This window comes from Corvus kubaryi, unplaced genomic scaffold, assembly GCF_017639235.1.
Source record: "Corvus kubaryi isolate FWS band 111438036 unplaced genomic scaffold, C.kubaryi_AGA036_p1.0 37322, whole genome shotgun sequence".
Taxonomy (NCBI): Eukaryota; Metazoa; Chordata; class Aves; order Passeriformes; family Corvidae; genus Corvus; species Corvus kubaryi.
Genome location: NW_024581101.1, coordinates 255095 through 280742, shown reverse-complemented (window position 1 = coordinate 280742; position 25648 = coordinate 255095). Strand labels below are relative to the sequence as shown.

Below are 25648 nucleotides of genomic sequence, written 5' to 3'. Positions count from 1 at the left end.
GAGAGAAGCTGCAGAGAAAGGAGCTGCTGCTTCTTTCTTTTTTGGCCATTCTTTCTTCCTGCTGGAAGCAACGCCGGGACCCCAAAAGCCGCTTTCCCTGCCCTGCTGGAGACCGGGCTGTGGCTGCCCTGCCCCGCTGCTGCTTCGAGCTTTCGCTACGCTGTAGCCCTGCTCGCCCTGCCTGCCTGGGCCTCCGTGGGGTTCTCCCATCTGGATACATCTCGCCTGCCACCCGGGATTTGCGTCCGTCCCTGCCGTTCCAGCCGCCGTTCTAGCCTGCTGTTTCAGCCTGCTGTTCCTGAGCCCGGGATCAGCTGCCCAGGGGTTTGTGAAGCCTTTGTTCCATCCTTCCCGGGATCCCAGGGCACCAGAGCCGCGGGTTTCCCGAGCTCGCTCCGGAGCGCCCCCTGCAGCCGCGGGGGAACCATCGCACCTGCCCTGCTCACCGGGAGCCGCCAGCGCCCCTGCCGGCTGCGAGCGGAACTGCACCCGAGGGGAAATAGCCTGACAGCCGAGAAGGCTGGCACTGGGTTTGTGACTGCTGTTACTGCCATAGTTGTTGTTGTTTTGTTTGACTGGTTATATACATATATATATATAGTAAAGAACTGTTATTCCTATTTCCCACATCTTCGCCTAAAGGCTCTTGATTTCAAAATATAATAACTTGGAGGGAAAAGGGGTTATATCTGCCACTTCAAGGGGGGCCTCTGCCTTCCTTAGCAGACACCTGTCTTTCAAAACCGAGACAAGAGCTCTGCTGGCTCAGCTCTGCAACTGGTGTTGCAGAAGGTGGTGAGTCCTCCTGACTCCACGTTCACTGCCCTGTGGGATGTTTGCCATGGCTCCTTCTAAGCCATATCAGATTGAAAGCCTGCATCAGCCCCAGTTCCCTGCTCTCATGCCAAGAACAGATCTGTTGTTGCCCATCCTGAAGGTCCACAGTTCAGTTCCATGTTTGTTGCCAAAACAGTGGCCTCTCTGCAACACGACTGTGTCAAGTCTTTGTAGTCTGGTGGCGTCAATCATGTCACTTGAGGATATAGCACGGTGTCATCAGGCCCTGCAATGACTCAGACTTAGCAACATGGTTGAGGTCATTTATGTAACCAGATGTGCTGAGGCTTTAAGACAGGCTGATGCTTGCTGTGAAGATGTAAGGGTGTATCATGTAATTTAGGCTTTCAGGTCTTTTGCATATGCCACAGTTGCTTAAGAGGATCATTTTTGTCAAGGAGAGCAAGGTACTGCCATCAAGGAAGAGAGCTCTGTGGAGATGGGCATATGAGGAGACAGGTCACAATGTGGTGGCAGAAAAGGCTGAAGCTGCAGATTAACAAAAGATGGTTTGGTAAGAGAGTTGGAGTGCTGCTGTCAATTATCCCATTCAGTTTTGTTTGTGCTGTGGTCATTTGACTCCCCCATGATACTCCAATCCTGACAGGAACAGGTAAACAATCTTTGCAATTTAGTTAACATAGCTTCCAGTATGTGAGTTGAACAGAGAGCCATGGAAGCAGGGCGTTTGGGTACAGGTCCCTACTGTGCTCCTACAGGGCAGTGCCAGGGTGAGCAATCCACACATCCAGGCCTCCTGTCAGAGATACTGAAACTGCTCGGATTTAATTCCAGCGATGCTTAGAGATCAGGTAGTGTCCGTGGAATTTAGGGCCTTTAGTTTGAACATGTGCCAGGTATTGCCAACTCCTGCAAAATACCTGAGCTGGTTTTTGATTTTCCTTTTCCCTCTCCCTCATTTTATATCTAGAAATGTCACTAAGTATTAGTGCAATATTTTGGGCTGGATAAGCCATCAAGGCAGGACCAAATGGTGGCATTGAAGAGGTGGCGGGACAGTCACAGTTGGAGCATGGGCTCTCCTGTCATTGCTTCTTTCCCTGCTGTGGAGAGCTACCCCATTCCCACCATCACCAGGTTTTTCACTTTCTGTGGCACAATTACCCTGGGGCGCTTAGCAACTGAGTTGGCTGTGAGGTGCCATTGTTCCAACCTATGGGCAGGAGAAACCCACTTGGCTGAAAACATGGTGCTGGGCAGCCCTAAGGAGCAGTTGTTCTTCAAGCAGTTCTTTTGTCCATATAGATTAATGGTCCTTTAGACCAGGAAACTGTGCAGATTTTAGGGGTACAGCAAGGGGCTGCCAGGGTGGGACCATGCATTTGCAGAGTGGGGCTGCCTGTGGTGTGATCCTATGCTGTGACTGGGGGCATGCTCAGACCCCAGAGCTCACAGTAAATGTTCACTTGACTCCTTTCAGTGTTGATCTACAGGGAGAGGCTCAGTAGGTAGTTAACACTTTTCCCCCTGCTGTGTGCTCTCACAACTTGAGGTAATTTGGTGATTTGACATAGTTTCTCCCTCATGCTAAATATATATCAGCAAATTGGCACAGTCCTGCAGGAGTGCAGCAGCACTGCTGGCACTGGGGCAGAGGCAGTGGAGTAGGTGCTGTTAGTGTGCAGCCAGCATGCTGCTGGCATACTGAAACCTGAATTTCTGCAGTGTGCCAGCCCCAGGAGAGTCATACTGCAAGCAACCCCTCTTGTCCTTGCAGATCCTCGGCCTGTCACCCAACCCCTTCATGCCCTGGACCAGACAATGAGTGCGTGCTCTGCCCCCCCAGCTCATCACTCACAGCTGCGCTGGGGGCTAGCTCCATCCATGAGGTGCCCTGATGGCCTGGTGTGGACACAGGAACCTGAACTGGCCCACAGTTAATTAACTATGAGAACCACGAATTTTGTAAGGCTTCACAATTAATTTCTTAGTTTCTTTTTTTCTTGGTGTTTTTGTTAATGAATTCATTTCATGTGCTCATGGAAGTATCCTGGTGAGACTTGAAGAGCTGATTTACAGGGGGGAAAAAAAAGCCTCCCATTTTGCACCGGCATTTAGCTGATGAAATGTAAAGATGCAATGAGCTGATTAGTGATTCTCGTAATGTAATTAGTGCCTCTGTTCTTTCATATGTGCAGAGTTGGAGGTCAAGCTGAGCACTCAGTGAAAATTTGCCCTGAATGCGCAGTTCAGCATGCTCAAAGTTATTGCTCCCTCGTTATGATTCCCCCCATAATTCCAAATTAAAGTTGATATACTTGTAAACTAAAAGCAGGGCATGCCTTTGAATTGTAAGGGCTAGAGAATTTGGTTGCAGGATGGGAATGTTACTGCTGTGATTCGCCACAGACTGGGCAGGGAGGAGCTGTAGCAGAGCAAACACCTTGGTGGCTGTCACTCCTGCCAGACGCAGAGCTGGTGGTGGGGTAACGCAGTTCTTGTGCTCGAGGCACGAGCTCTGGCGTGCCCCAGGTCAGAGAGAGTCCAACTGCGTTCTTCTGTGCGTCGCTGAAGCGACTTCGGCATCAGGAAAAGAGCTGCTGGCTGAGCTGGCTAGCTGGCTTCTCTGCAGAGGGAAACACGGCAGGAGCCGATGGTATCGGCTCACGTTAGCTTGGAGACAAAGGAAGAGAGAGGCTGTTCTGGTCTGGCTCATAACAGGTTTATTGTTAGAAGTTTTGAAACCCAAACAAGCTCGGAAGGGATGGAATGCGATGGGATCCTCCCTGGAGGCTTGTCCTCAGTTTTATAGGGAGTTTGAAAACCACGGGGAAAGAGGAAAACAACCAATGAGTTACAAGCCAGGGGGAGGATACAATTTAACAAGAACCACTGGGGGAAACCGAGAGGCGGGAGTTACAACAGAGAACCAGTGAACAACGGAGTAACCGGGAATTTTCCCGAACCGGGGGAGGCGGCTTGTACCCGGGCACCGCCCAGGGGGTGCGGCTTAGGCTTCTGAGCCGCCCCTCCGACCCACCCTCTGAGTCTGCCTCTTCGGGAAACTCGATCCAGGGGATGGGCTGGGATTGATTGGCATCACGCTGCCCCAGCCCCGCAGTGGGCTGGGGCACCACGACAGTGGGGCCTGTCTCAAATCCTTGTCTGCGCTTCCCTGGCTGCTACAGGCAACCAGCTTTGTGTGGTTCTGCAGTTACATCTTCTTAACATCGCAACCGTCATAAACCATTAACGTAATTCCCAGTCTGAAACCAAGCTCAGATGAGCTCATTTTTCCATGCAACATGATTGTGGCATGCCTTACATGAAACTTTAATCTTTTTTTTTTTCTCCCCCATTTTTAATAAATATCACATTATCAAAATATTAGTGATGCTTGATTTGCTGCCGTTGGTTTACCATAGATAACAGCATGGAGTGTTCTTCCTGTTCTGATTCAATAGTGCATGACAAGGGAATCCAATTTGTTCAGATTTAGATGACATGCCTCCAATTATGTAATTCCATTAGGAGGTGCCTGCAGCCAAGTCTGTGCTCACAGACTCAGCAGACATAACTCTAATGGGATGTGTTGCAATATTGCTATGTGGTAAGCACAACTTTGATAGAGAGCATGACCTGTCTCTCCCAGTCGTGTTTGTGGGAATGGAGAACACTAAAAACAACCCAGCTGTACTTGGGGCTCTAATCTGGCAATAAGTTATGTCACTACAAGAGCAAAGCTTTGCAGTGAAAGGTGAATTTGCAATGGCTATACATTTTGTGTATTCAAAATCAGTCACTAAGAGCAGTACTTTGAATATGATCTAATATTCAATTCCATAAATGGAAGATATATTGGTTGCAGTTTTTTCTCTTGAATACCATCTCAGATTCCTACATACTTGGAAATGTTGGATATTTATGAGAATATAAAGCAGCGATGAAAACATAAGACTACATCTTAGCACAGTTACTACTTGCTTTAAATTATTAATCTTTAAGAAGCATGATAAAAAATTCTGCTGTGCAAATTCTGTGGCACTGGAGTTGGTGTACATATCCATTATCATAAAGCTATCTAAATAGTGGTTTTAAAATAATTGTGTAATGTTGATGCAGAGTTACAGTTTCTGCAGCCAGGAAGAGGCAATTCTAGTGACAGATCTGTCTCCCCAAGATGTGGGATGTAACACCTCTCATAAATAAAGCTGTTTAGATGAATTTAGCATCACTTGCAAACCAGATTTCTGCAATACCTTTGGGTAGCATGGCTCAGGGAGGATTTGGCGGGGCTCAGCTCTCCAAGGGCTGGGAAGAAGCTGAATGGGCCATGTGGGGTGTTGTTCCGGTTTGGCCAAATTTAGAAATATATGCTCTGAGAGAAGGCACAACCACCCCTCCCCCACCAGGTTTGGGAAAAATGAATTTTCCTCGAAGGAAAGTGAAGGAGATTAAACTATTTATTTACCAAACACACAGGAAAAGGAAAATAATGCTAAATAATAAAATCTCTCGCTGTGGAGAAAAAACCTGGGAAAAAGTGTTAGAGTCCTCCCTTTGGTCTCCTCGGAGCTGGGGCTTGGCCCAGGGCCAGGCCCTCTGTGCCTGGTGGAAAGTCCTCCTGATGTGCTCTGAGGTTAAAAGCAGTCCAGTAGAAAAGGGAGAAAATCCGAAATTCCAGGGAAGGGAAAGCAAAGTTCAACTCTCAGTCTCTCTCTGGAGAAAAGGAAACTGAAAAAACTGGCCCAAAAGCTGACTGGAAAGCAGCAAGCTGGGTGCCTCCTCGCTCCCCTGCGGCAGCTGGGAAAAACTGCTATCTCTGTGTGACCTTGAACAAGCTGCAAACTGCTTTGAAAAAGTTTTGCTCAGTTTTTCCTTCCCCCTCTCAGGCTCAGTTTAGAGGCATAGAAAGACACAAAGTTAATTTCTGGGCGTAGAGCAGTGACATGGGATACACATCATAAAGTCACCCCAGGACAGGTGTATTTTTGGTAGAGGGTGCTCAGGCCTGTGAAAACTGCAGAAATGTAAAGGCATTTAATAGCCATAAAAAGGTCAAAGCTCTGACAAGCATGTGATGTCTCTTGCCCAGTCTTGCCCTGTGTTTGGGCTGGACCTGCAGACAGGTTTATTCTGCACAGCAGGGATGTGAGCTATACCTCTGTTGGCCAGTGCTAACTAGAGCTTGGCCAAACAGTATTTAAATATATAGCTTTTATTAGGAAAAAAAGCTCCCTAATCCTTGCTCTGGGAAAGTATGAGTGATAGCATCTCTACTTTCATAATCTTTTGCAGTTCTCACATGAATATATGAAAGAATTTAATAATGTTCTAGGTTAGAAAATGATCGTGCATATGCACACATCTTTAAAATCTGTCTTCTCTGACTTACTTTCCCCTTACTTATGCTGAGAGAGGAAGCCAGCAAATTATTTCAATGTATGATGCATCCAGTATCACCTTTCACGTAAACAGAAAAAATATGCTTCCTCTGTTGATGTGATGAGACCAGGATGCATTTAAGTGTCTAGAGAAAGTGTCATTTTGTTTAAAATAATGTGAAGAGGAGCCCAGTCACAGTATGTTGAAATGAGTTACGGGGGTGCTGCTGTTCTAATGACAGGATGGGGGAGATGCAACTGAGGATGCCGCTGTTGTGCCTGAGCCCTGGCCCAGATCACCACTGTTGGGAGCCCTTTTGCACCTGCTGCTCTTGTCGCCATCCCTGCACAGATGCTTTGCCAGAAAACCCTACTCAGGTGGTGTTTAGCTGTGCATTTATCTGGTCCCTCGGTGGATTGCTAAGCCTGCAGATACAATGGAGTACATCAACCTCAGTTCAAAACCCAGTGTAATTTTGTGGGAATTAATTGTTCAGATAAATTTGGTAGAGCACAGTTTCTTAATCTATTAAATGGGAAAAGACACTGCTGCCTGCAATTTGGGAATAAATTAGATTATTCTAGATTAACCCCTCCAGGGATGGAGACATAGGAAGAGGCTGTTGCTGCTCAGACAGTAGATTTTCAGGTTTATTTATTGCAGCAATCCAGCTGCCAGCATGACTGAGAGCAGAGCCTGAGCTGCTGCCATGCACTTCATCATGCTCTGGAGCACCTGTTTGCTGAGTTCAAATGCACAGGCATTGATCTGCTGCAAACCAGGCCACTTGCCCCAGCACTGGGGGCACTGGACACTGCTTTGGCTTCTCTCCCTGGGGACAAAATACCCAGGCGTGTTTCCCTGGGTGTTCAGGAGTTCATTGGAAAGTTTTGTTAAAGCATCTGTGCTCCAAGACAAGCTCAGCCCCTTCTGATCTACCAGTGCCCTGATTGGTTCCCTTTAGGAAGAGTTTCCCAGGTGGGCTTAGAGGAACACCACAGGTCTTGCCATCTTCACCTCTGGATGCCAGCGTGGTGCTGGATTAAGTGACAGTGAGAAAATCTACACACAAGAGGCAGAGTCTACATGGCAAATTCTTTTGTGACTAAACATCGCTACCTGTCTGCAAAGCTGGCATTGGCCTCTCCACCTCCAAAGATCCACTCAATTTCAAAACAAAATGGCAAAAGTCTGGGGTCCAAAAGATCCATGCCTTGGCCTGTGCAGCCTCTCCCTTTGTCTGATCTTTGCAGTAGTACTTCTACATCCCAGGGGTGTCTGCACAAGCTGAATGGTGAGAGCAGAGCTGGTGGTCCCAGCACTGTGCCAGCACAGGGGCATGACAGGAGGGGTGCCCTTCCCTGGAGACCTGGCTTGAAGCTGATGCTGATGGTGAGAGGAATTATTGCTCAGTACAGTGAGTGGTGAGAGGAAATGTTCATTGTATTACTTTCTGGGACACCTTTCCAGAAAACGTTTCCTTGTGTTAATTGCAGCACTGATGCCATAAGCCCTGGCAGGAGCTCCCCTTTAGTGGAGGTGAATGGAGTGGAATATCAGGAAAGCTTTCCAGGATTCAGTTTGGTCACAGCCCGTTAAATCAAGAGCCTGTTCAATGAGGGCATCATCTGCTCCTCAGCCTGGCCACACACAGCTAGGAGAGACAGCTGAAAGCTCACAGTGTTTGCTGCTTGACTCCCCAGGAGTCACTGGACCCACACCCTCTCCCAGTGTGTTGTCTGAACTGGATAATAAAGCTTCTCAAAGCAAAGACCGTGTTTGCCATGGTGCTGTCAATCCAGGAGATGGATATTCGCAGGTCCTCTTTGTCCCCATCCACATGTGTAGCTCCTGTGTCTTGAATTATATTTCGTATTTTGTAAGAGGGGGGAAATATATACATGCGAAAGTGAAATTCTGATCTTAGGCATTGAGGATTTTTTGGAAGGATGGTAGATCAGCTATGAATGGAAAAGCTTCTGGTTTTGCTACTCTGTTGTTCCCCAGTGATGTGGGACTTGGCACTGGTGGGTCCTGAAGGGGCACTCATTCCATCCTGTCCCTTCTCCCTGGAGACACCTTCTGAGGGGACTGCTGAATACACCAGATGTGTAGAGAAGGAAATCTCAGGACTTATAACTGATATGAGTGGTGTTCACTGAGGAAGAGGATGAGATAAACAAATCAGGTCCTTCATGGAGATGGAGATATCAGGATCACCACTTAGCTTCCTTGAGTAGGGCAATTCCTCAGTGCTCTCCCACTTCTTACCTCCCATGCTTTTGGGATGTACAGAGTTGTGCTCCACTTCATTTCCTTATTGGAAACAGTTGCTTGGAGGAGGACAGCTTGGGTCGAATTTCCCAAAATTTCCCAACTTTCCCAAAGCTGCACTCCCAGCTTTGGAGGGTTGTGGTGTTTCAGATGGGTAGGGGAGATGCAGTAGAGACGGAACTTAAAGCTGATGATTGGTGAACTGTAAATTTGAGCTGGAAAATGTGGCTGTACTGTAAAATTCAGGACACCATCTGTTTCATTGCTTGCTTGCAGTAACATTTGTACTTGATAATTAAAATGTCACACACATTTTTAGCCAGAATAATCCATGGAGGAGTAGAACTGTGTCTTCTGAAAATATTTCAAGAGATACTCAGATAGGAACGATTCTGTTTTGAGCCATCTCTTGCTGCTCAAAGAGGAGTTTTGCTTCTTGCCTTTTTTTTGTTTTGTTTTGTTTTTTGCCTTTTTTCTTTCATATTTTGAGGAGGAGGTATGGGGAGTGAGAGCAACAGCAGATCCTTTTGGAAGGAACTGTGACCTTAGTGAATAACCCTACATGTCATGTGGTTTATTTTGCTTTAGGTATATCATACTGGGTTTATCATATCCCTTCTGGCAGGGGTAGGTTATCTTTGGTTTCAGCTGAAATCAGCTTGATTTTAAGGGTTTCTCAGCTAGTCTAAGTAAGAATTCCCTCCAGCTGAGGGTTCAAAGTGCTGCCTGCTTGTTTGGCTGTGGGTGGTGAGGGCTGGGACCTCAAGGCTCAAGAACTGCAGCAAGAAGTTACTCAAAGAAAGGTCAGATCTTGACCCAAGCTTGTGATACCCTCACAGTGAGAGAGCCATAGCAAAGGGTGAAACAAGTAGCACTGTTCATGGACAGCAGAATTGGATGCTTTTTGCATAGCTGTGCCAGTCCTTCAGCTGGCACAGAAGAGAGCTGGACTCCTCTCCTTGCCCAACCCAGGTTTCTGCCTCTCTGTGGTGGCCTCAGTTCAGCTGCCACTTTGGCTGGAATTTGCTTCATGGCACTGAAAAGATGGAAAAATTGAATTCACTTTTGACTATCTGCAAGTAGGATTTTGAATGTCTTAATGCTACAAATTAATTAACAATATAGGGTGCATCTGAAATCTAGAAAAATGCAATGTGTCTGAGCTGATCTCAGTGCCGAATGTGCTGTCACTGACCACCAGGAAACCATCTGATGAGGTTTTGCCAGCTCGGTCTCCAGTATCCAGGCACACCACAAGTTTGGACTGTGTGGATAGTCCTTCTGAGCACAACACAATGGACACATCCCTGGGGTTGTTCAGGGTTGTATAAGAGGCTAAAGTGACATTTTCCATTAACGTGGCTTTTTGAGGGCATTGTCCTCACTGACTCAGACTGAGTAAGGTATACTTTTACTGAATGTTTGGGGTGGAACTAGCAGATGTGGGAAACAAGATGTTCTGCATATCTTGCAATGTTTACTTAGTCTTGCTTGCTTAGCTGATGCGAAACCCCTCCCAGCTGAGCTTTGACACAACAAATGCATCCATGGAGTTTTACTAAAAATGCACTCTGCTGTTCCATGAAAATTTAAATCCAGTTATGTCAACTGTGTATGAATACGAGTTTTAAAATCCTGGTCTGCTGGGAGCTATTTGGAGCTCAGAGTGTTGTGGTGCATCGGAGTGTGCCATCAGTAAGTAGTCAGAATTAAAGATGAAGTCTGCGGAGGAACCACAGCCAGTACCTCAGAAACACTTCCCAGCCAGCCAGCTGCTTTCAGGGCTGTCTCCCATCTTAAATCAAACATCCCAGCATCCATGCAGACCTTGTACATCAGAGCCCAAGATGTATCCACAGGATGAGGCCCGGTGCTTCTGCCAGGAGACTGTATTGTAATGTGTGAGACAGGACTTAAAATATTCTAATTGTCTACTATGAAATTGCAATTTTGTTCCCTGGAGTAGAAGAGTGAGTTTAAATCATTAACGCCACAAGTCTCAGTGATGATTACGGAAGTGTTTGCAAGTGACTTAATCAGTATAGCTTGTCTGAGTGGCACATTTTAGTATTATTGCACTGATTAAGTTTTCGTAGCTAATATATGTTTCGTTTCCAATTCAATTAAATGAGAATCCCCTTCTGTTACATGGTATTACAGTAGTGCCCTAGTGGGGCAGGAGCACACTTGGTATTTTCAACTGATTCAGATTTCTTCATTATACAGTCTCATGGTGCTCAACAGAATCAATGAGAGCTGAAATTAAAACTGTAGAAGTGACAGCTGTAAATACACTGTCCGTTCCTCTACCCCTCTTTTGGCAGCAGGCTGAGAATTATTTTAGTATCAATTCATTAATTACATTGCAAAGACGTTTTCAATAGAGGCTTGCTTTTGACAAAATTTTAGAAAGACTGGGAAGGATTTTCCTTGGATTTCTGTATGCACAGGAATTATGATCAGCAAAATATAAGTTGCACTAATGTGCCTTTTTAATGTGCTATATATCCTCTGTTTAGTTTTTAAAAGGACTTTTGTGTAACCTGTCATGGGATGTATTAACTGGCATATGGAAGATTATCTGCAAATGGCTTGTGAAGGAATTACGTTCTTTCATGTGAGCCAAACCTCCTCTTATGTATTATTGAAGAGAATTGATTGAGCTCTGTTATAGTAACAGATGATTTTATAAATACCCTCTGGAGTTAATTTCCCATTGTGGGAAAAAAGCAGAGTTCTTGGGGCTGATAGTATGGTCTGTTTCTTGAGAGCTCCAAGGTTTCTGCAGGGCTGAGGCGGGGATGTTCAGTAGTAGCTACTTTCATATACAAAGGAGTAGGAAAGGGTGTTCAAGCAGCAGTGAGTGCTCAGGAAATAGGATAAATCACACCTTCATTTTCATGCATTCCTAAAGAAGACAAGTGTGCATGCCAAGCTGAGACGGGGGCCCTCCCCACCCACTTCCTCCTGGATCGTGTTAGCCAGAGAACTTGCAAATGAAGCGCACGGGGTTCAGTGATCTCCTTCTTCCTGTGGCTGGCTGGTAGCTGGCAGGATGAGTGTCCACAGCCCTGGGAGACCTTGGGCAGGTTCGGTGTGGCAGCCGCTATCTCATTTCTCTTCTTTCATGCAGCTCCATGCAGCCACGTGTCAGCTCGTGCCCTCTGCTTGCACATAGCAAAGCCTGTCTGAAATATTGGTTTTATATGATTATTAAAAGTATTTTCATCTGGTCAGAGAGTATGTGGCTTTGCGCATTTAAGACATAGCTAAAATATATGGATATAAGGATAAAGCTTTTTTATTGCTAAATATATGCTTTTTATAAACAAGAAGTTGGATTTTTTTTTTTTTTTTTTTTTTAGAATATAATAAATATTTTAGCATAGTTATTCTGGCTCCATAAGTGCAATGAAAATGTTAGCCTTGGCATATCAATCGCACTTTACGGATGACTGTAATTTCCTGAATGTCAAAACTCCAAATTTCTCTACTAAGCAAACTTTTCAGTGGCTAAATAGATTGCCTCCATAATATATCACTGTGTGCAAGAAAAAATGAAATCTTTATGTACTGTATTATGAATCAATGAGGCATTAAGATTCTTGGAAGGGTGAGTGGACTCTGGAAAATGAAAAAAACTGCCGCTATTCCATCTCTGTAAACCGCTGCTTATGCAGCGTAGGCTTTGCAAACCTCAGTCTTTGCTGCCGCAGAAATATCAGTTACACATTGAAACTAATTCCTGCAGTAGCATTTAGGTGGGGTAAATATTGTTGTAAAGATCTGATTTATAGCAGCATCCTGTGGTTATTCACCAGCTCTGTTGCAGTGGCCTCCTTTTCGCTTCAGGATATCTGCCATGCTTTCTAATGAATCCATAAGAGCTCTGTGATACCGGACCACGCCTGGAAGATGTGTGTGATGCAGCTCCGGGAGCTCCAGGGGACAGGGACAGCTCCTCACACCAGGAGTAGGAAGGTGCTCCTGGCACTCTGTGGGTGTCACAGCTCAATGTTTTAAAAGACATTGCTTAGACCTTGAGTTTTCTTGGTGTGTATTAAGAGCAAAATTCAGCTCTGCCTCGTGTTTATTAAGGGATAATTGCCCTAGGCAAGAAAGGCACTTTCCAAAGCCAAGGCCTTGCATGCTGCCGAGACCTCACAAATCCAGCATCACCTGTACTGCAGCTCGTCATCCATCACGATGGAAGCATGGCACACACTGATCCTCCTGTCACGTTCTCTCTCCTTTTCTTGGGTTTTACCTCCCATGTCCAGCCTGGGGGCTCAGTACCACTGCTGCCCTCCATCCTGATGCCTCTGTCATATACCTAAGCTCATGAGGTGGGAAGCTTTACTGCTCTATATAGGCTGTGATGGAAGCTGGGTGTTTCCAAAGGGCAGTTCAGTCCTTTATCCAGCAGGTCAGGTGGGTGGGATAGTTCTGGGCCCCTCTGCCCACCATTGCCACCCTTTCCTATGCCACACTCCAGCCTGGAGGCAGAGGACTGGGGACTGGCACCAGCAGCTGAGCCACTCTTCTGTTTGCTGAGTCTAAAAACAGAAACTTGCTTCTCTTTTTACGCACTACTGAAAAAAAACCAGTTTAAAAGGCCACTATTCTTGTTGCATTGGTTGTGAGCAGGGGTATCCTGCAGAGATCTTAATAATACAGGCAATTATGAAATTAATACCATTCTGGCAGATCTGCAGGGCCACTCTCCCCTCCTCAGGCAACACTGTGGACAATTATTTTGTGCGTGAGGGTAGCTGGGAGCATGTGTGTATGTGAGGCTGCATATTTTTTACTTATTTAAAGCCTTATTTTCATTATCTTTGTTTGCATATGCCATGCCTGCACATATATGAATGTGTACCTTGACCTGCAAAATCACTGCCTTCCTCTGTGCCTGAAATGCTTTTTTTCTGCAGATCTTTCCTATTTGGTAATTTCACGGACAATGATGGGCTGGTGTCATTGCTGTTCTTGAAAAATTCAGCTCCTTTTTATGGGTTCCTCTGGTACTTCTCTCCTGCTGCCGTTGCTGTGGGTAGGCTGCTGGCTTCCTACCCCCACCATTAGTGTTTCTAGACAAAACATCTCTGTGATTCATTGGGTGCTGATGGAAGTGAAAACATAATGATTACTTAGAGGAAATGTAAATTTGCATTTGCTAAGGACTTTAATTTGCAGTCCTGAAATATTTATCTCCTTTCCTTCCAGGCCCTTTTTCAGAGCTAATGCAGGATTTGCTTCTACCACCCTGAGACCCAGAATAGAGGAATACAGTCCAGGTAGTCTTGCAGGCTGCTGCAGAGAAAAGGGGTTTGGTCCTCCTCCTCTCCCTCCCCATAATCTTTATCCATCACTTCTTTAATGAAGAAGGGATTTGTTCATCTAGATTTTACTGTACTTTGAATTTTGGATGAGATGGACCTGGAAGTTTAGTTCCATTTAAATGACTGAATAAAGAGACGTCTCATAGGACCAAGTAGGAGCCAGCCCAGGGTCTGTTTGCTAGGCAGGAGCTGCACTGAAGTCCTTGGGGAGAGGAGAGAAGGGGAGCAGTCCTCTTCCAATACCCCTGCTCCATGGTTGCCTCCTTGGAAGAGCTGTGACAGGGGCAGGGGAGGCCCTGGCATGGGCAGCCAGGCTGCAGCTCCAGAGCGTGGAGGCAGCCATGGAATACTGGGCATCAGATCTTCTCCCTGCAGCTCACAGGGAACTCGACAGCTCCCCTTGCTTCTCTCCCACTCTGAGATGGGGTTTGTTACCACTGTCTGTGGGGCCGGGAAGCCTTGGGAGCAGGGCAGCACTGTGGAAAGCCCATGGACAATGAATGCATCTCCACTGCTGCCGTTGCCATCCACATCACTGCTGGGAAGCATCTGGGACTGAGCTGGAGTGGATGCAAACATTTGATTCCCAGCACTTCCTCAGTAAGCTTGCCAAATATTTTGGTCTCATCTCTGTGAGTTATGCTGTGGGAGCAGCTCTTGGCAGGGAAGAGGCTTTCTCGTTTTGGGGGGAGGTTCCAAGCAGGGATGGTTGAGGCAGGGGAGGCTCTCACCATGATGCTCATCCCTGTCCTCTAAGTTGTGTCTCTAGGTGACAAAGTTTGTCAAGAATCAGGATGAGTCACAGTATTAAATGAGCGCTTTGCCTATTTCTGAGTGATCTCCAAACAGATGCCAGACTCCAACAAATTAGGCAGCAGGGGTATTTTTCTTGGAGGAACAATCTGTGGTATTAGCAAATCAAACTCTCAGTTTGATTCAGTTATCATTCTCTTGATGGGAATTAACCTCAACTTCTGGGAGCAAAGCACTCAGCGCCCAGCGTGGCGTAATTGAGTTTGACTTCTCAGGGAGATGTGGTGGCCATGATTGATCAGCTGAGAGACCCTCTGCCAGAGATTAAAATCCATCAGCAGCTTTGGAGCCCACTGGGAGGGTTTCTAAAAGCAGAACAAGGAATGTGAGACTTGCACCGTTTGCATTCCTGACCTTCCATCATTGCCTGTGACTTTGCTGTGAAATAATCCTGAGCAGGGACATTTTCCGAGTGGTGTGGGATGAGGGAGAAGTGCAGGAGCCTGTCTGCGACAGTTTCACTTCATTGCTGGGAGCAGTGGAGGAGAAGGAGATGGGATCTCAGATCTGTGTGCGAGGCCACGGTGTAGGAACATCTTCCTGTGGTCAGATAAGCTGCAACAAGTTGCCATCTCAAACCCCAAATTGCTCAGCTTTTAAAATAAGTATGTGACTGCTCTTATAAACGAGCTCTGTAGATTTTTATTCAGCAGCATGAGCAGTTTGTGCGGAGGGGGGAAGGACATGGATGTCCTTGTGCTGCTTGCTGCCTCTGGTGATCGTGCATTGTTTCTGGTGCTGAAGTACCAACCCTGTGATTATTTTTCTTTTTCAGTAGCTCTGTCCTTAATCCTTTGCATCATATGCAGAATCTCTGTTGTGGAGTTTTAGTTTGTTTTGTTTGCATTTCTGCTGGATGTGGCACAAATCTGGTCTGTCCCTTTGCCCCTGCACCTTCAGGGGGAACTTTCCTTTCAGAATATCCATCTTTGCCTGGAGCAGAACTTGGTTTCTCACTGATTCAAAGGAGTCTACTGCACAGCAAGGTACTGTAAAGTAAAGCACGCCTTTATTGGGCAGGCTGGGAGCACGCAGGGGTTAACACCTCCATATGCGTGTCTGCCATGGTCATCTTATAGAGGTTTTTTATACGTTTACAAATTTGTCATTCTCTGTTTACAAGTTCATCATTATATGTTTACAAGTTCGTCATCCACCTTTGCTTTGGTCACTTATCTAGAGTTACAGTCCTAAGGGGTCTTACATGACTTGTGGTTTCCTTATCTTAGGGTTACAAAGACAGCACACTATTCTTAATACATTTATCGTATCTATTTTGTTAATACACACTTAATTCTACTATTACACATTTTGTTGCTATATTAGTTATACTTTATTTATAACTGTGTATTGATTATGTTCCTATTCTCCCATTACATTTTTCTACCCTTTTGTGGCTGTTCCTCTATCTGTCATTAAAACGGCAGTTAGCATGCATCTTCCCCCTTATCACTTAGCCTGTAGGGGTTAGGCCTCTGTTCTGCAGACAAGCAGTTAGCCAAACCCATTTGCTCGCATTCCATTCCCTTATCATCCTAGTCCACTCAGGTTTGTTTTTTAAGAGCAGTTAGCGTTAGGTATAGCATATCCTATTCACTTATCATCATAGCCCCTTTCCAGGGCTAGGCTTCTTGTCTTGCAAAAGCAGTTGCAGTCAAGCATAGCAGCCAACACCCAACTTTTACTAATCCATACTTTATACTAAAGCACCTATGTTAAAAGAATTTTATGTTTCATATGTTAAAAGAGTCCTGTGTTTAAAGGAGTCCTGTGTATCAATACTGCCCTGTTAATGTACCACAAAGTCCATGAACTGGGGAAAAAAGCGCACACAGATTTGGAAACTTAACAAATTTGCTTGCTTCCCCTCAAAGAGATGGAGACACTTTTATTAAATTGCCTCCCATTCACTGCACAAGCCCCATCTGTGATGCCAAACGTCCTAGCCAGGCTTGCCATCTGGATAAGCTTGACCTAGATACAAACTAGTGTGTTTGAGCCAGCTTAAAGCATAGCCTTACTTTTGCATGGTGAATGGGACTGCTCCAGTACTTTCCCTGGAAATCATAGCTCTGCTTCCTCAGCCCTGTGCTGAAGCTGTGTTTTCCTGGGTTAGCTTGCCCTTAGGAACAACCTGTGGGGAAGATGGGGATGTTTCTGGGGCTGCGGTGCTCCCTTTGCAAAGGCTCTCCCTTGGTAACCTACAAAGCCCTTCTTACTACAGCCTCATTTCTCAGCAGAAATGGGAAAAGGTCACTCAGTCCCTCACCTACTAATCCACTAATGGATGTAATGGTGAGTGGATGTTCAGCTTTCAGCTCCCCTCTCCAGTCCTTGCCTCATAGCTCCATCAAGTTGGGCTCAGGTTTCCAGGCTGAAGCCATGGCAACTGCCAGTGTCTGACCTCCAGCCTCCCTCGACCTCAACAGGCAATTAAACAGTGGGGCATTGGGGTTGGGATGAGATGTGCTCTGACTTTGGGAGATTCTGACCCATTTTGATGCATAGTAAGAATCACCGTCTCCTCACCTCCGTAGCTCTGCACACAATGACCCCCCTGAGCACCATGGTGTGGGTGCCCTGGCAGTTTCTCCAGACTCTGAAGTCGCTGGCTTTACTCAGTGTTGTCATCCCCTGGGGTTTCACTCTTCCTCACTTAGACTTCAATTTCTTTTTTCTTTAATTTTTTTTTTTAATGTTGCAATTTGAAGTTTGGTGCAAGGATTCTTAAAAAAACTCATTAGATTGAAAAAAGGGAATCTCATTCTGCCCCTGTGTTTGGCAGAGGTGGGGAAAAGGCTGGCAGGAATGGACCGTGTGTCCTGGGGTGATGTTATAAGGGGTTTTTTTATTCCTTAACCATCTGCTTAATGCCCAAGGACACTGTGTATTTAAGATGGACCCGGAGGGCGGGGCCAGAGCAACGAAGCCAGGTGCAGGTCGGTTGAACGGCTGGGCCCAACGGCTGGGGGCTCCAAGGGTCTCGGCAGGGCTCGGGAGGGAGTGCTCCAGGAGCGCTGTGCTGCTCTTTGGGTTTTTTTGTTCCGGCTAGCTGGAAAAAGGTTGTGTTGGGATTTTTTGTTCTTTTTCCCTTCCCTCCCCTTCCCTTCCCTCCAGTCCGGGGAGCCTGCAGGGTGGCCCCGGCAGGCCTGCAGGGTGGCCCCAGCTGGTCCAAGCCTGTGTGTCTGTTCCCTCTCCAAGCATTTGTTGTATCTGGAGTTTTGTTTTTTTCCTATTCTACCCTGTTTTGTTTTGTATTAATAAACAGTTTGGTTTTTTTCCCACTTTCACTTGCTGTTACTAATTTGTCTCATTGGTGGAGGAAAAGGGCAGGCCCTTTTCCCTTTGGAGGAGGCACTCCTTCTGGAGCGCTTCCTCCTAAAATTTTGTCTCCAAAAACCGAGACACTGTGTGACCACGGGATTATCCCTCAAAGCAAGCAGATGCAGTATGGGGAGCAAACTCAACATTGTGGGACTGTTCAGTCCCCACATTCCTCAAGGAATAGCAGTGCTCAGGGAGATACCAGAAGCAAGTCACTGTCACATCACCCTACATTCCTGATGCCTCCAGGGTCAACCTAATTTGTGAGTTGCCCTCGAGCTCCCTTTCTCTGCTTCATGGCCACCCAACTTCATCAGAAAAGCAGTGTTTCTGGTGAGTGCAGCTCTTAAGTTGGAGGGATGATTCGTGGTAGTTGGAGCTCTACCTGCAAACATGTTGTTTCGGGCTCTGAAACACACACTTCAAGGAATGAGCAGGAGCTCAATGCCCCCTTGGTAAGAAAGAAAGAACAAGGTGTTACGTACAGAGCTAAAAATAATTGAAAAGCTTTGAGTCTTCCTCTGTTGCAGAAGAATGATGCTCAAAGTGCTGATGGCCGAATATATCTCTGGCATGGCTCTGACTTGAGGATGCCTTAAAGCTTTTGTGACTTTCTGAAGCTCAGTTCAGATGAATGCAGAGCAGTGTGGCTGTTTTCCTGGAGCTGCCATGATTCCTAACTTGGAGGAGAGGCTTGGGGCAAAAGCAGATGTTCCCAAAACGGTCAGTGCATCTTTTGGTAGAATTTTAATAGGCAGGCTTAAGAAGGGGAGAAATGCATAAAATTGCTGAGATTGGCCCAGCAACTGACAAACCATCTCTCTCTAAGACATCTCTTCTCATTTTTTGAAAGCAGGATTCATCTGGGAAGTAACAACATGGAATAAGTAATAGCTGCGAGCCTGTTTCAGCGAGCTGTGCTCAGGCCAGGGAGGATATGGGCCCTGTCTGGGGCATCCCATGAATATCCCTGCCTGGTATCCTGAGCTCAGGATGCTGGGGAAGCCCAGACACCTCCATACTCACTGCAGAGTCCAGTGAGCATCTTTACTCAGCCTTATCCCCCCTGGTCTCCCTCAACTGCAGCATTTCCCTGGCAGGCACAGATGGAGATAACCTGTCCAGATGAGGCAACCCAGGCTGACGGTGATTTGTTACAACACAGCCTCTTCCACCAGCACACGAGTTTTTATTCATTCTTTTGTTTTTACAACAGCAGCCAAGGGAGACACTTAGTCGCCGCCTGTGGCCAAAGAGCACAAAGGGAGAGTGGCTAAAGAGTTTGAACTATAATAAAATGCTCACTGTATCGATCTTGGCTCAGGATGTGTTTCCCTTCTTGCATTAACTCCCCATCGATTTCTGTGATGACCTTGGAGCATAGAGTCTGGTTGGCCTTCTCCCTCAGCTGGTAGCACCCCTGTGCCTGCACCCTTCTCCCCTGAGCTGAGCTGCTCATGGGCCAGCTTGTACAAGGGTCTCTGGGGTAAGCAGAGCTTTGCTTTTGCCTTCTCAGTAATCAGAGGTTTGTTGCTGTGTGTTAGTTGCTATAGTTAATGTAGAGGTTGGTGCTATATGGTTGGGTCATTATTTTAGTGCAATGTCCCAGTAAACTAGCTCCAAGGCTCAGGAGTCCTGGCAGAAGGTAAAGAAGGGTCTTGGCTTTGTACCACAGGTGCTCCATTTCCCCATGTGGGGATCCTGATAAGGCTGTGTTGCTGCTGCATCAAAGGAGCCTGAGACACAAACATGATCAGGGACAGCTCCTGCTCATTGGAGCAGCTGATTGAGGTGGCACTCATGGAAAGCCCTTTCACTTTGCCAGGTTGGGTTCTCCAATGATACCTGAGACATGCTGAGATAAGACAGAGCAAAACTCTTCCCCATCTCTGCAAGGGACAGTGTGGGGTTAGCAGCTGCCACTCACTCATGAAAAGTGAGCTTTATTCTTGCTCCTTCTTACCTCCAACTCTCACAGTGAAATCACTGAATGGCACTTCTGTGGAAAAGGACCTTCCTTGGGATTGTGGCAGGGGCTTTAGCTCCCTTTGCCTGTGTGAATCTGTGGCCAAATCCCTCTGAGCAGGGGGGGTGGCAGTAGCACCACCCCAGGTGAGGATGGGGATGGTGCCAGTTGTGGTGTCCGAGCTCCAAGCATCAAGTGCTATTGTTTCCAGCTACTGATGCTGTACTGGGCTCATTGGTTTTATTTGGTTTTGCACATTTATTGTACTTTCTACTTAATTATTTATGAGTGTGGATTCTCTAAATAGGAAGAGGAATGGTGACTCTCCAGGTTCTCTTTCCTTGTGCAGTTGGATCCTTTTTGTGCTTGTGAATCACTTTTTAGTCCATTCAAAGACAATTTTCTGTAAAACATTGACATCTAGTGGTTTTTCTGCCAGAGGATATGATAGGGAACAAAAGTTTGACTTCAAGGTGGCCAGTCATGATGTCACTTGAGAAAGCAAATTAATGTCCTTCTCCTCCTAGGAGAAACACAGCACCTAGGACATGGCAATCACACCCTAGGTGCTCAGGGCTCCTGGGCACACACTTCTTGGTGTCCTCTTCCTGGAGGAGTGGCCTTCCCTGGCAGGACAGTTCGCTTATTGAGCTACTTTAATTCCATTTGCTTAAGCAGATAGCTGGTATCCTGATGGTGTTCCTCCAGCATCATCCAGGTGAGGCCATGGTCATGTTAGTGGAGGTTCAAAGAGCTGTGTCTGTCTTCAGGCTGTAATGGTGGACAGCATAGCGTTTGATGGTGGATATTAATGTGCAACCCAGAGTGAACTCTGGGCAAGTTCTGTGGTTGAACTTGCAGCTTTTCCAGCTGGTGGCCTAATGGGTTCCCTGTGGCAGCGTCTCCCCCACATGTGCTGCTATCCTGTTGCTTCTAACCAAAGCCAGCGCTTCCCTCGAAAATGTTTTCTCTTACAAAATGCTGTAATGCGTCCTTTAATTTCTTGTAAGTCACTTAGCTCTCCTCTCTCATTGTTTCAGTCCTATATCACATGAAGGCAGGAGAATAAAACAGGATTTACATGACCTTTGTCAAGGTCCTCATTAGGGTGGACGTGGTTTGGGGCTTCTGGGCACACCCTATTTATCTGGCCTGTGAAAGGAAAGGTCCTGTAGGAAATGCCTACGTCAGAGGTGTTATGCTGCTCTGAGGCTTGTGCAGCTGAGACCCACAACTGCTCATCAGGGAATGTAGCACGGGCAGCTCTTCGCTGTCTGTGGAGACCTGCCAGTGCAGCTGTGTTGTACAAGGAAATTAAAAGAGTCAGAGCTACCTGTGTCCTGCTTGGGTTGTGGCTTACATCCTGGGAGATATTTCAAGTATTCTCCCAAGGTGTGAGGTGACCAACCAGCAGGAGCATGTTGCCACATGGACAGCCCAGCACAGGGGGGAGTCTTGGGTTCCCTTGACCTTTGTAGACACAACACCTGTTAAACAGAGACAGCTCTGTGTACGTGCAGGTAGATACAACCCTTCGCACTGCCCCCAAGGAGTTGTTCAGCCATCCTTCGCCCTGTGGAGGTGAACTTGCAGAGGAGCCTCTGCAGCAGGGCTGCTGAAAGCCTCTTAAGTGCATCTCCCAGTTTGTATTGATTTTGAGCGTTAATGCACTCTGTGCTGGAGACACACGGGACTAAACGCTCTGTTTTCCTCTCCCCTTGGCAGGAATTTCTACTACATCACCATCCTGCGTGACCCTGTGTCCCGATACCTGAGCGAATGGCGCCATGTCCAGCGAGGAGCGACATGGAAGGCGTCCCTGCATGTCTGCGATGGCCGGTCCCCGACCACCGAGGAGCTGCCCAGCTGCTACACAGGGGACGACTGGTCAGGATGTTCCCTGCAGGAGTTCATGGATTGTCCCTACAACCTGGCCAACAACCGCCAGGTCCGCATGCTCTCCGACCTCAGCCTGGTGGGATGCTACAACCTGTCGGTCATGCCTGAGGAGCAGAGAAATAAGGTTCTGCTGGACAGTGCCAAGGAGAACCTGAAGCGGATGGCCTTCTTTGGCCTGACCGAGTTCCAGCGCAAGACTCAGTATCTCTTTGAGAAGACTTTCAACATGAACTTCATCTCGCCATTCACACAGTACAATAGCACAAGGGCCTCCAGTGTGGAGATAGACAAGCAGACTCAGCAGCACATCGAGGCCCTCAATTTTTTAGACATGGAATTGTACGATTATGCAAAAGACCTGTTTTTGCAGCGGTACCAGTACATGCGGCAGAAGGAGCACCAGGAAGCACGGCGGAAACGCCAGGAGCAGCGGAAGATTCTGCGGGCGAAGCAGGCACATCTGAGGGAGCAGGGGGAGAACAGCTCCAGCACTGACTACACAGGGAACGTGGAGCGGTGGCGGCGATAGTGCGGGGCATCTACCAGGTGAGGAAAAGAAGCAGAGCCCAACTCAACCTGAAAAACAGAGACGACAAGTGATGCTTCTCAAGGGTCTGAAGCAAAATGAGGTCAAAATGTTGCCTTTGCAGTTGCCTTTGCATAAATGTTGTACTGTACGTGGAACACTTAAGCTTAGCGTGTAATTAAATTGTCCTTTTTAGGTTTGTTGGATTATTTATGAAATACAGGAACCAACTCGGCTCATCAGAAATGTTTGCTTGGATATTTATTTAAAAGAAGTGAAAGAAAAAAATCCTTAAATTAGCTATGAGTACGAAACGGGATGCTGGAAAATGTTTATGATGCTCAGCTGAAATCAATCTGGGAAGCAAACTCATTTCCTAATAAGGAGCATTTAGCATACTCTCACAATACAGTATATGAACAAAACCTTTTCCCTTTGATTTTTTCTTAATTTTGTTTTAATAATGTGTTTTCAAGGGCACCAACTGCTTATGGTATTTACCAAGTTAATGAGTGGGCAATGAAGGGAACAGTAAAGGTCTAGAAAAATTATCAACTAGTTTTATGTATAATATTGGCTTTTAAAAGTAATAGAAGTAATTTCTCTAGTTCTATAAATATTTAAAATTTTAAACTTTTTCTACCTACTGCTGTTTAGAGTTTTAAGCTTGGTCTATCTCATACTGAAAAAAAAAAAAAACCAACAAACATACATCTCTGAACTCAATGCCAATGTAATTTGACACTGTTTCCAGAATTTTTCAGGGCAGTATGATTTTAACCATTCTGGAAAATTTACAGCACATTCTCATGTTTGTTTCATAAAGCCTTCTCGAAATTATAATCCTGTAACAGTGTCTCATTTTAAGTCTTTCTTACCCACTAGAATACATAATGCTGAATTTATCATTCCTTAATAATTGGTGGTATAAACTAGGTGAAATTATGTTGCTGATATTTGTGTAGTGTCTTTAAAAAGTCATAAAGCTCTCTAATCCCAGCAATATTATGAAGAGAATTGCTCAACAGAAGTAGACTTACACTTGAATTAGGATTTACTCCCAGTAAATCTTTGCTACACCAGATAAGAACAGGGCTTTTTTTTTTTCCTGTGCTCTTGAGCCCTTCATAGCAATGACAGATGAGGACTGAAAATGATGGAAGCCAGTTTTTCCATAGCCATAGTTACACAGGAGGAGAAGGATGTGTGGTGCATGGGGTGCAGCAGCTTGCTCCCAAGCAGGCTTTGCTGGGGCTCAAGGTGCAGAGCCAGAGTGGGATCACCTGCAGCCCTCCAGCCTCCCCCAGACCCACAGGGAGAGCAGACTGGGGACATGGTGCAAGGGGCTCCAATAATCTCTATGCAAAAAAATATAAACCTCTGCAAGGCTTGGGCCAGACATTCAGCAAGTTCAGAACATTTGTCCTGCAGTGCTCCTGAGCGTGGCACTGAGTGGAGACACCTGGAGAGGGCCCCCTGTATTCCCAGGGACACAATGCTTACAAGGCTCACTTGCACTGTTGCCTTTCACCTGTATTACTCTATACACCGTGAAGGCAGGGGGGCAGAAAATGAGGCAGAAGGCTTTAAAAACATCTTACAGCTCCACACCTAAGTTACCTGGAAGTGGATGTTGTGTGGCAGCCTGGGGGCAGCAACCCTGCCAGGGGCAAGGGGAGAGCAAAGCAGCAGCAAACCAATACCCTACATTAGCAGCTTCAAGAAGAGAATAACTTCATGTACAGCAATTTTTTTTTAAACAAGAACTGCAGTTGCCAATATGATGTCTCAGTTGTATTTTGGTTTTCACGGGGGAAAATAATTCGCTCTTGAAACTGAAAGGCACTGCTGTAAACAGGACTTAACTGTGGGCGAGCTGGAGGCCTGTTGCAGGAGGTGCATCTTTTTTTTATACTGTGGTGTGCATGGTTTACAGAGACTAGTTGCATTTTCTTTGTGTATACTGTTTATTGTATATAGGGGATGTACGAATATAAGGATACCATTTTGTCATAACCATATCAAATTCTACTGATTTCCACGGTAGACGCTGTCTTATTGTGTAGATTTACAGGCCAATCCACTGACTTTGTGTCATTTAACAATAGAACTGATAAATAAAATTTAACCACAGACTTCTGATTTTCATGTGGTTATTTCTTTTTCTGATGATGTGTTGAGAGCTGCACAGTTCAGAATGGATGGTAATTCCGACATGAGTGAAATAGCAGTTGACAGCAAGTATGTGAGTTTGAAGTCACAGCTTTTCTGAAGTGTATTTAAACTACAGCTTTCAAGGGCAAAGCCACTGTGGGCTTTTGTCTGGTTCAGGAGTTACAGAGGTTTTGACTTCTTTTCTGAGCAGCCCTCAGAAAAACAGGCTGTGGTTTTTGATTATTTTAAATATGATTGTTAGTGGTCTGGAGCATTAAGGAATTCTTTCTCTGTATGTACATATATGTGTGTGTATGCATATGATTTATTTTTTATCCTTTATGAGATACCCACTCCATTTTGACTGTGGGAGGATGCTGCCTAGGCACTGACTTCCAGTGCATCTCACTGTATCCCTCCTGGGGACACAAAAAAAAATTGACTGTCCTGGGTTGCTCCAAGCCCTGTCCAACATGGCTTTGAACACTTCCAGGGATGGGGCATCCACAGCTTCTCAGAGCAACCTATGCCAGGGCCTCACCACTCCCAAAGAGAGGAATTTCTTCCTAATATCTTAGGTTTATCTTCTCTCGTTCAGTTTTAAGACATTCCTCCTTGTCTATCACTCCATGCCATTGTCAAGACTCCCTCTTCAGCTCCCTTGGAGCCCCTTTAGGCACTGGAAGGGGCTCTCAGGTCTCCCCGGAGCCTTCTCCAGGCTGGATCCCCCCAGCTCTCTCAGCCTGTCTCCAGAGCAGAGGTTCTCTTGCCTTCTGAGAATCATCTTGGCCAGAGATGCCACAAAGATATTCTTTTTGATAGTTTGGATGGAGGCATTTTTTTCTTGGTGGCTATTAAAGATCCACAGGTTTGCCAGCCTTGCAGCAGGACAGTTGACATGAAGGTGTCTGCAGGAGACTTTGCCTTGATCTATGGGAATTCCCCTGTGAGGACAGAGCTGCCCTTCTCCTGCTGGGGCATCTTACCTCTGTAAGGCTTTTTGAGCTCTGGGGAGCAGGAAGTAGAAGGGGTCTGCCAGCAGATCTGCGTTTGACTGGCTTTATAGACGGGTCTGTTAGTGCACTGAGAGAGCTGCTGCAGGAGCTGCTAATGGGATAGAGGTCATGCGAGATGACTCCCTGCAGCTAAAAAAGCACCCAGCAGTGA

General features: G+C 46.3%; 1 protein-coding gene across 1 annotated transcript in view; it reads left to right on the top strand.

Moving 5' to 3' along the window:
- HS6ST2 (heparan sulfate 6-O-sulfotransferase 2) overlaps window positions 1-24462 on the top strand; it is a 140723-nt gene extending 116261 nt beyond the window's left edge. Inside the window, exon 2 of the mRNA XM_042029139.1 lies at window positions 21628-24462. Coding sequence (XP_041885073.1) covers window positions 21628-22330 — 703 coding nt within the window. The 3' untranslated portion in view covers window positions 22331-24462. The remainder of the gene's footprint in view (window positions 1-21627) is intronic.
- Window positions 24463-25648: the final 1186 nt, after the last annotated feature.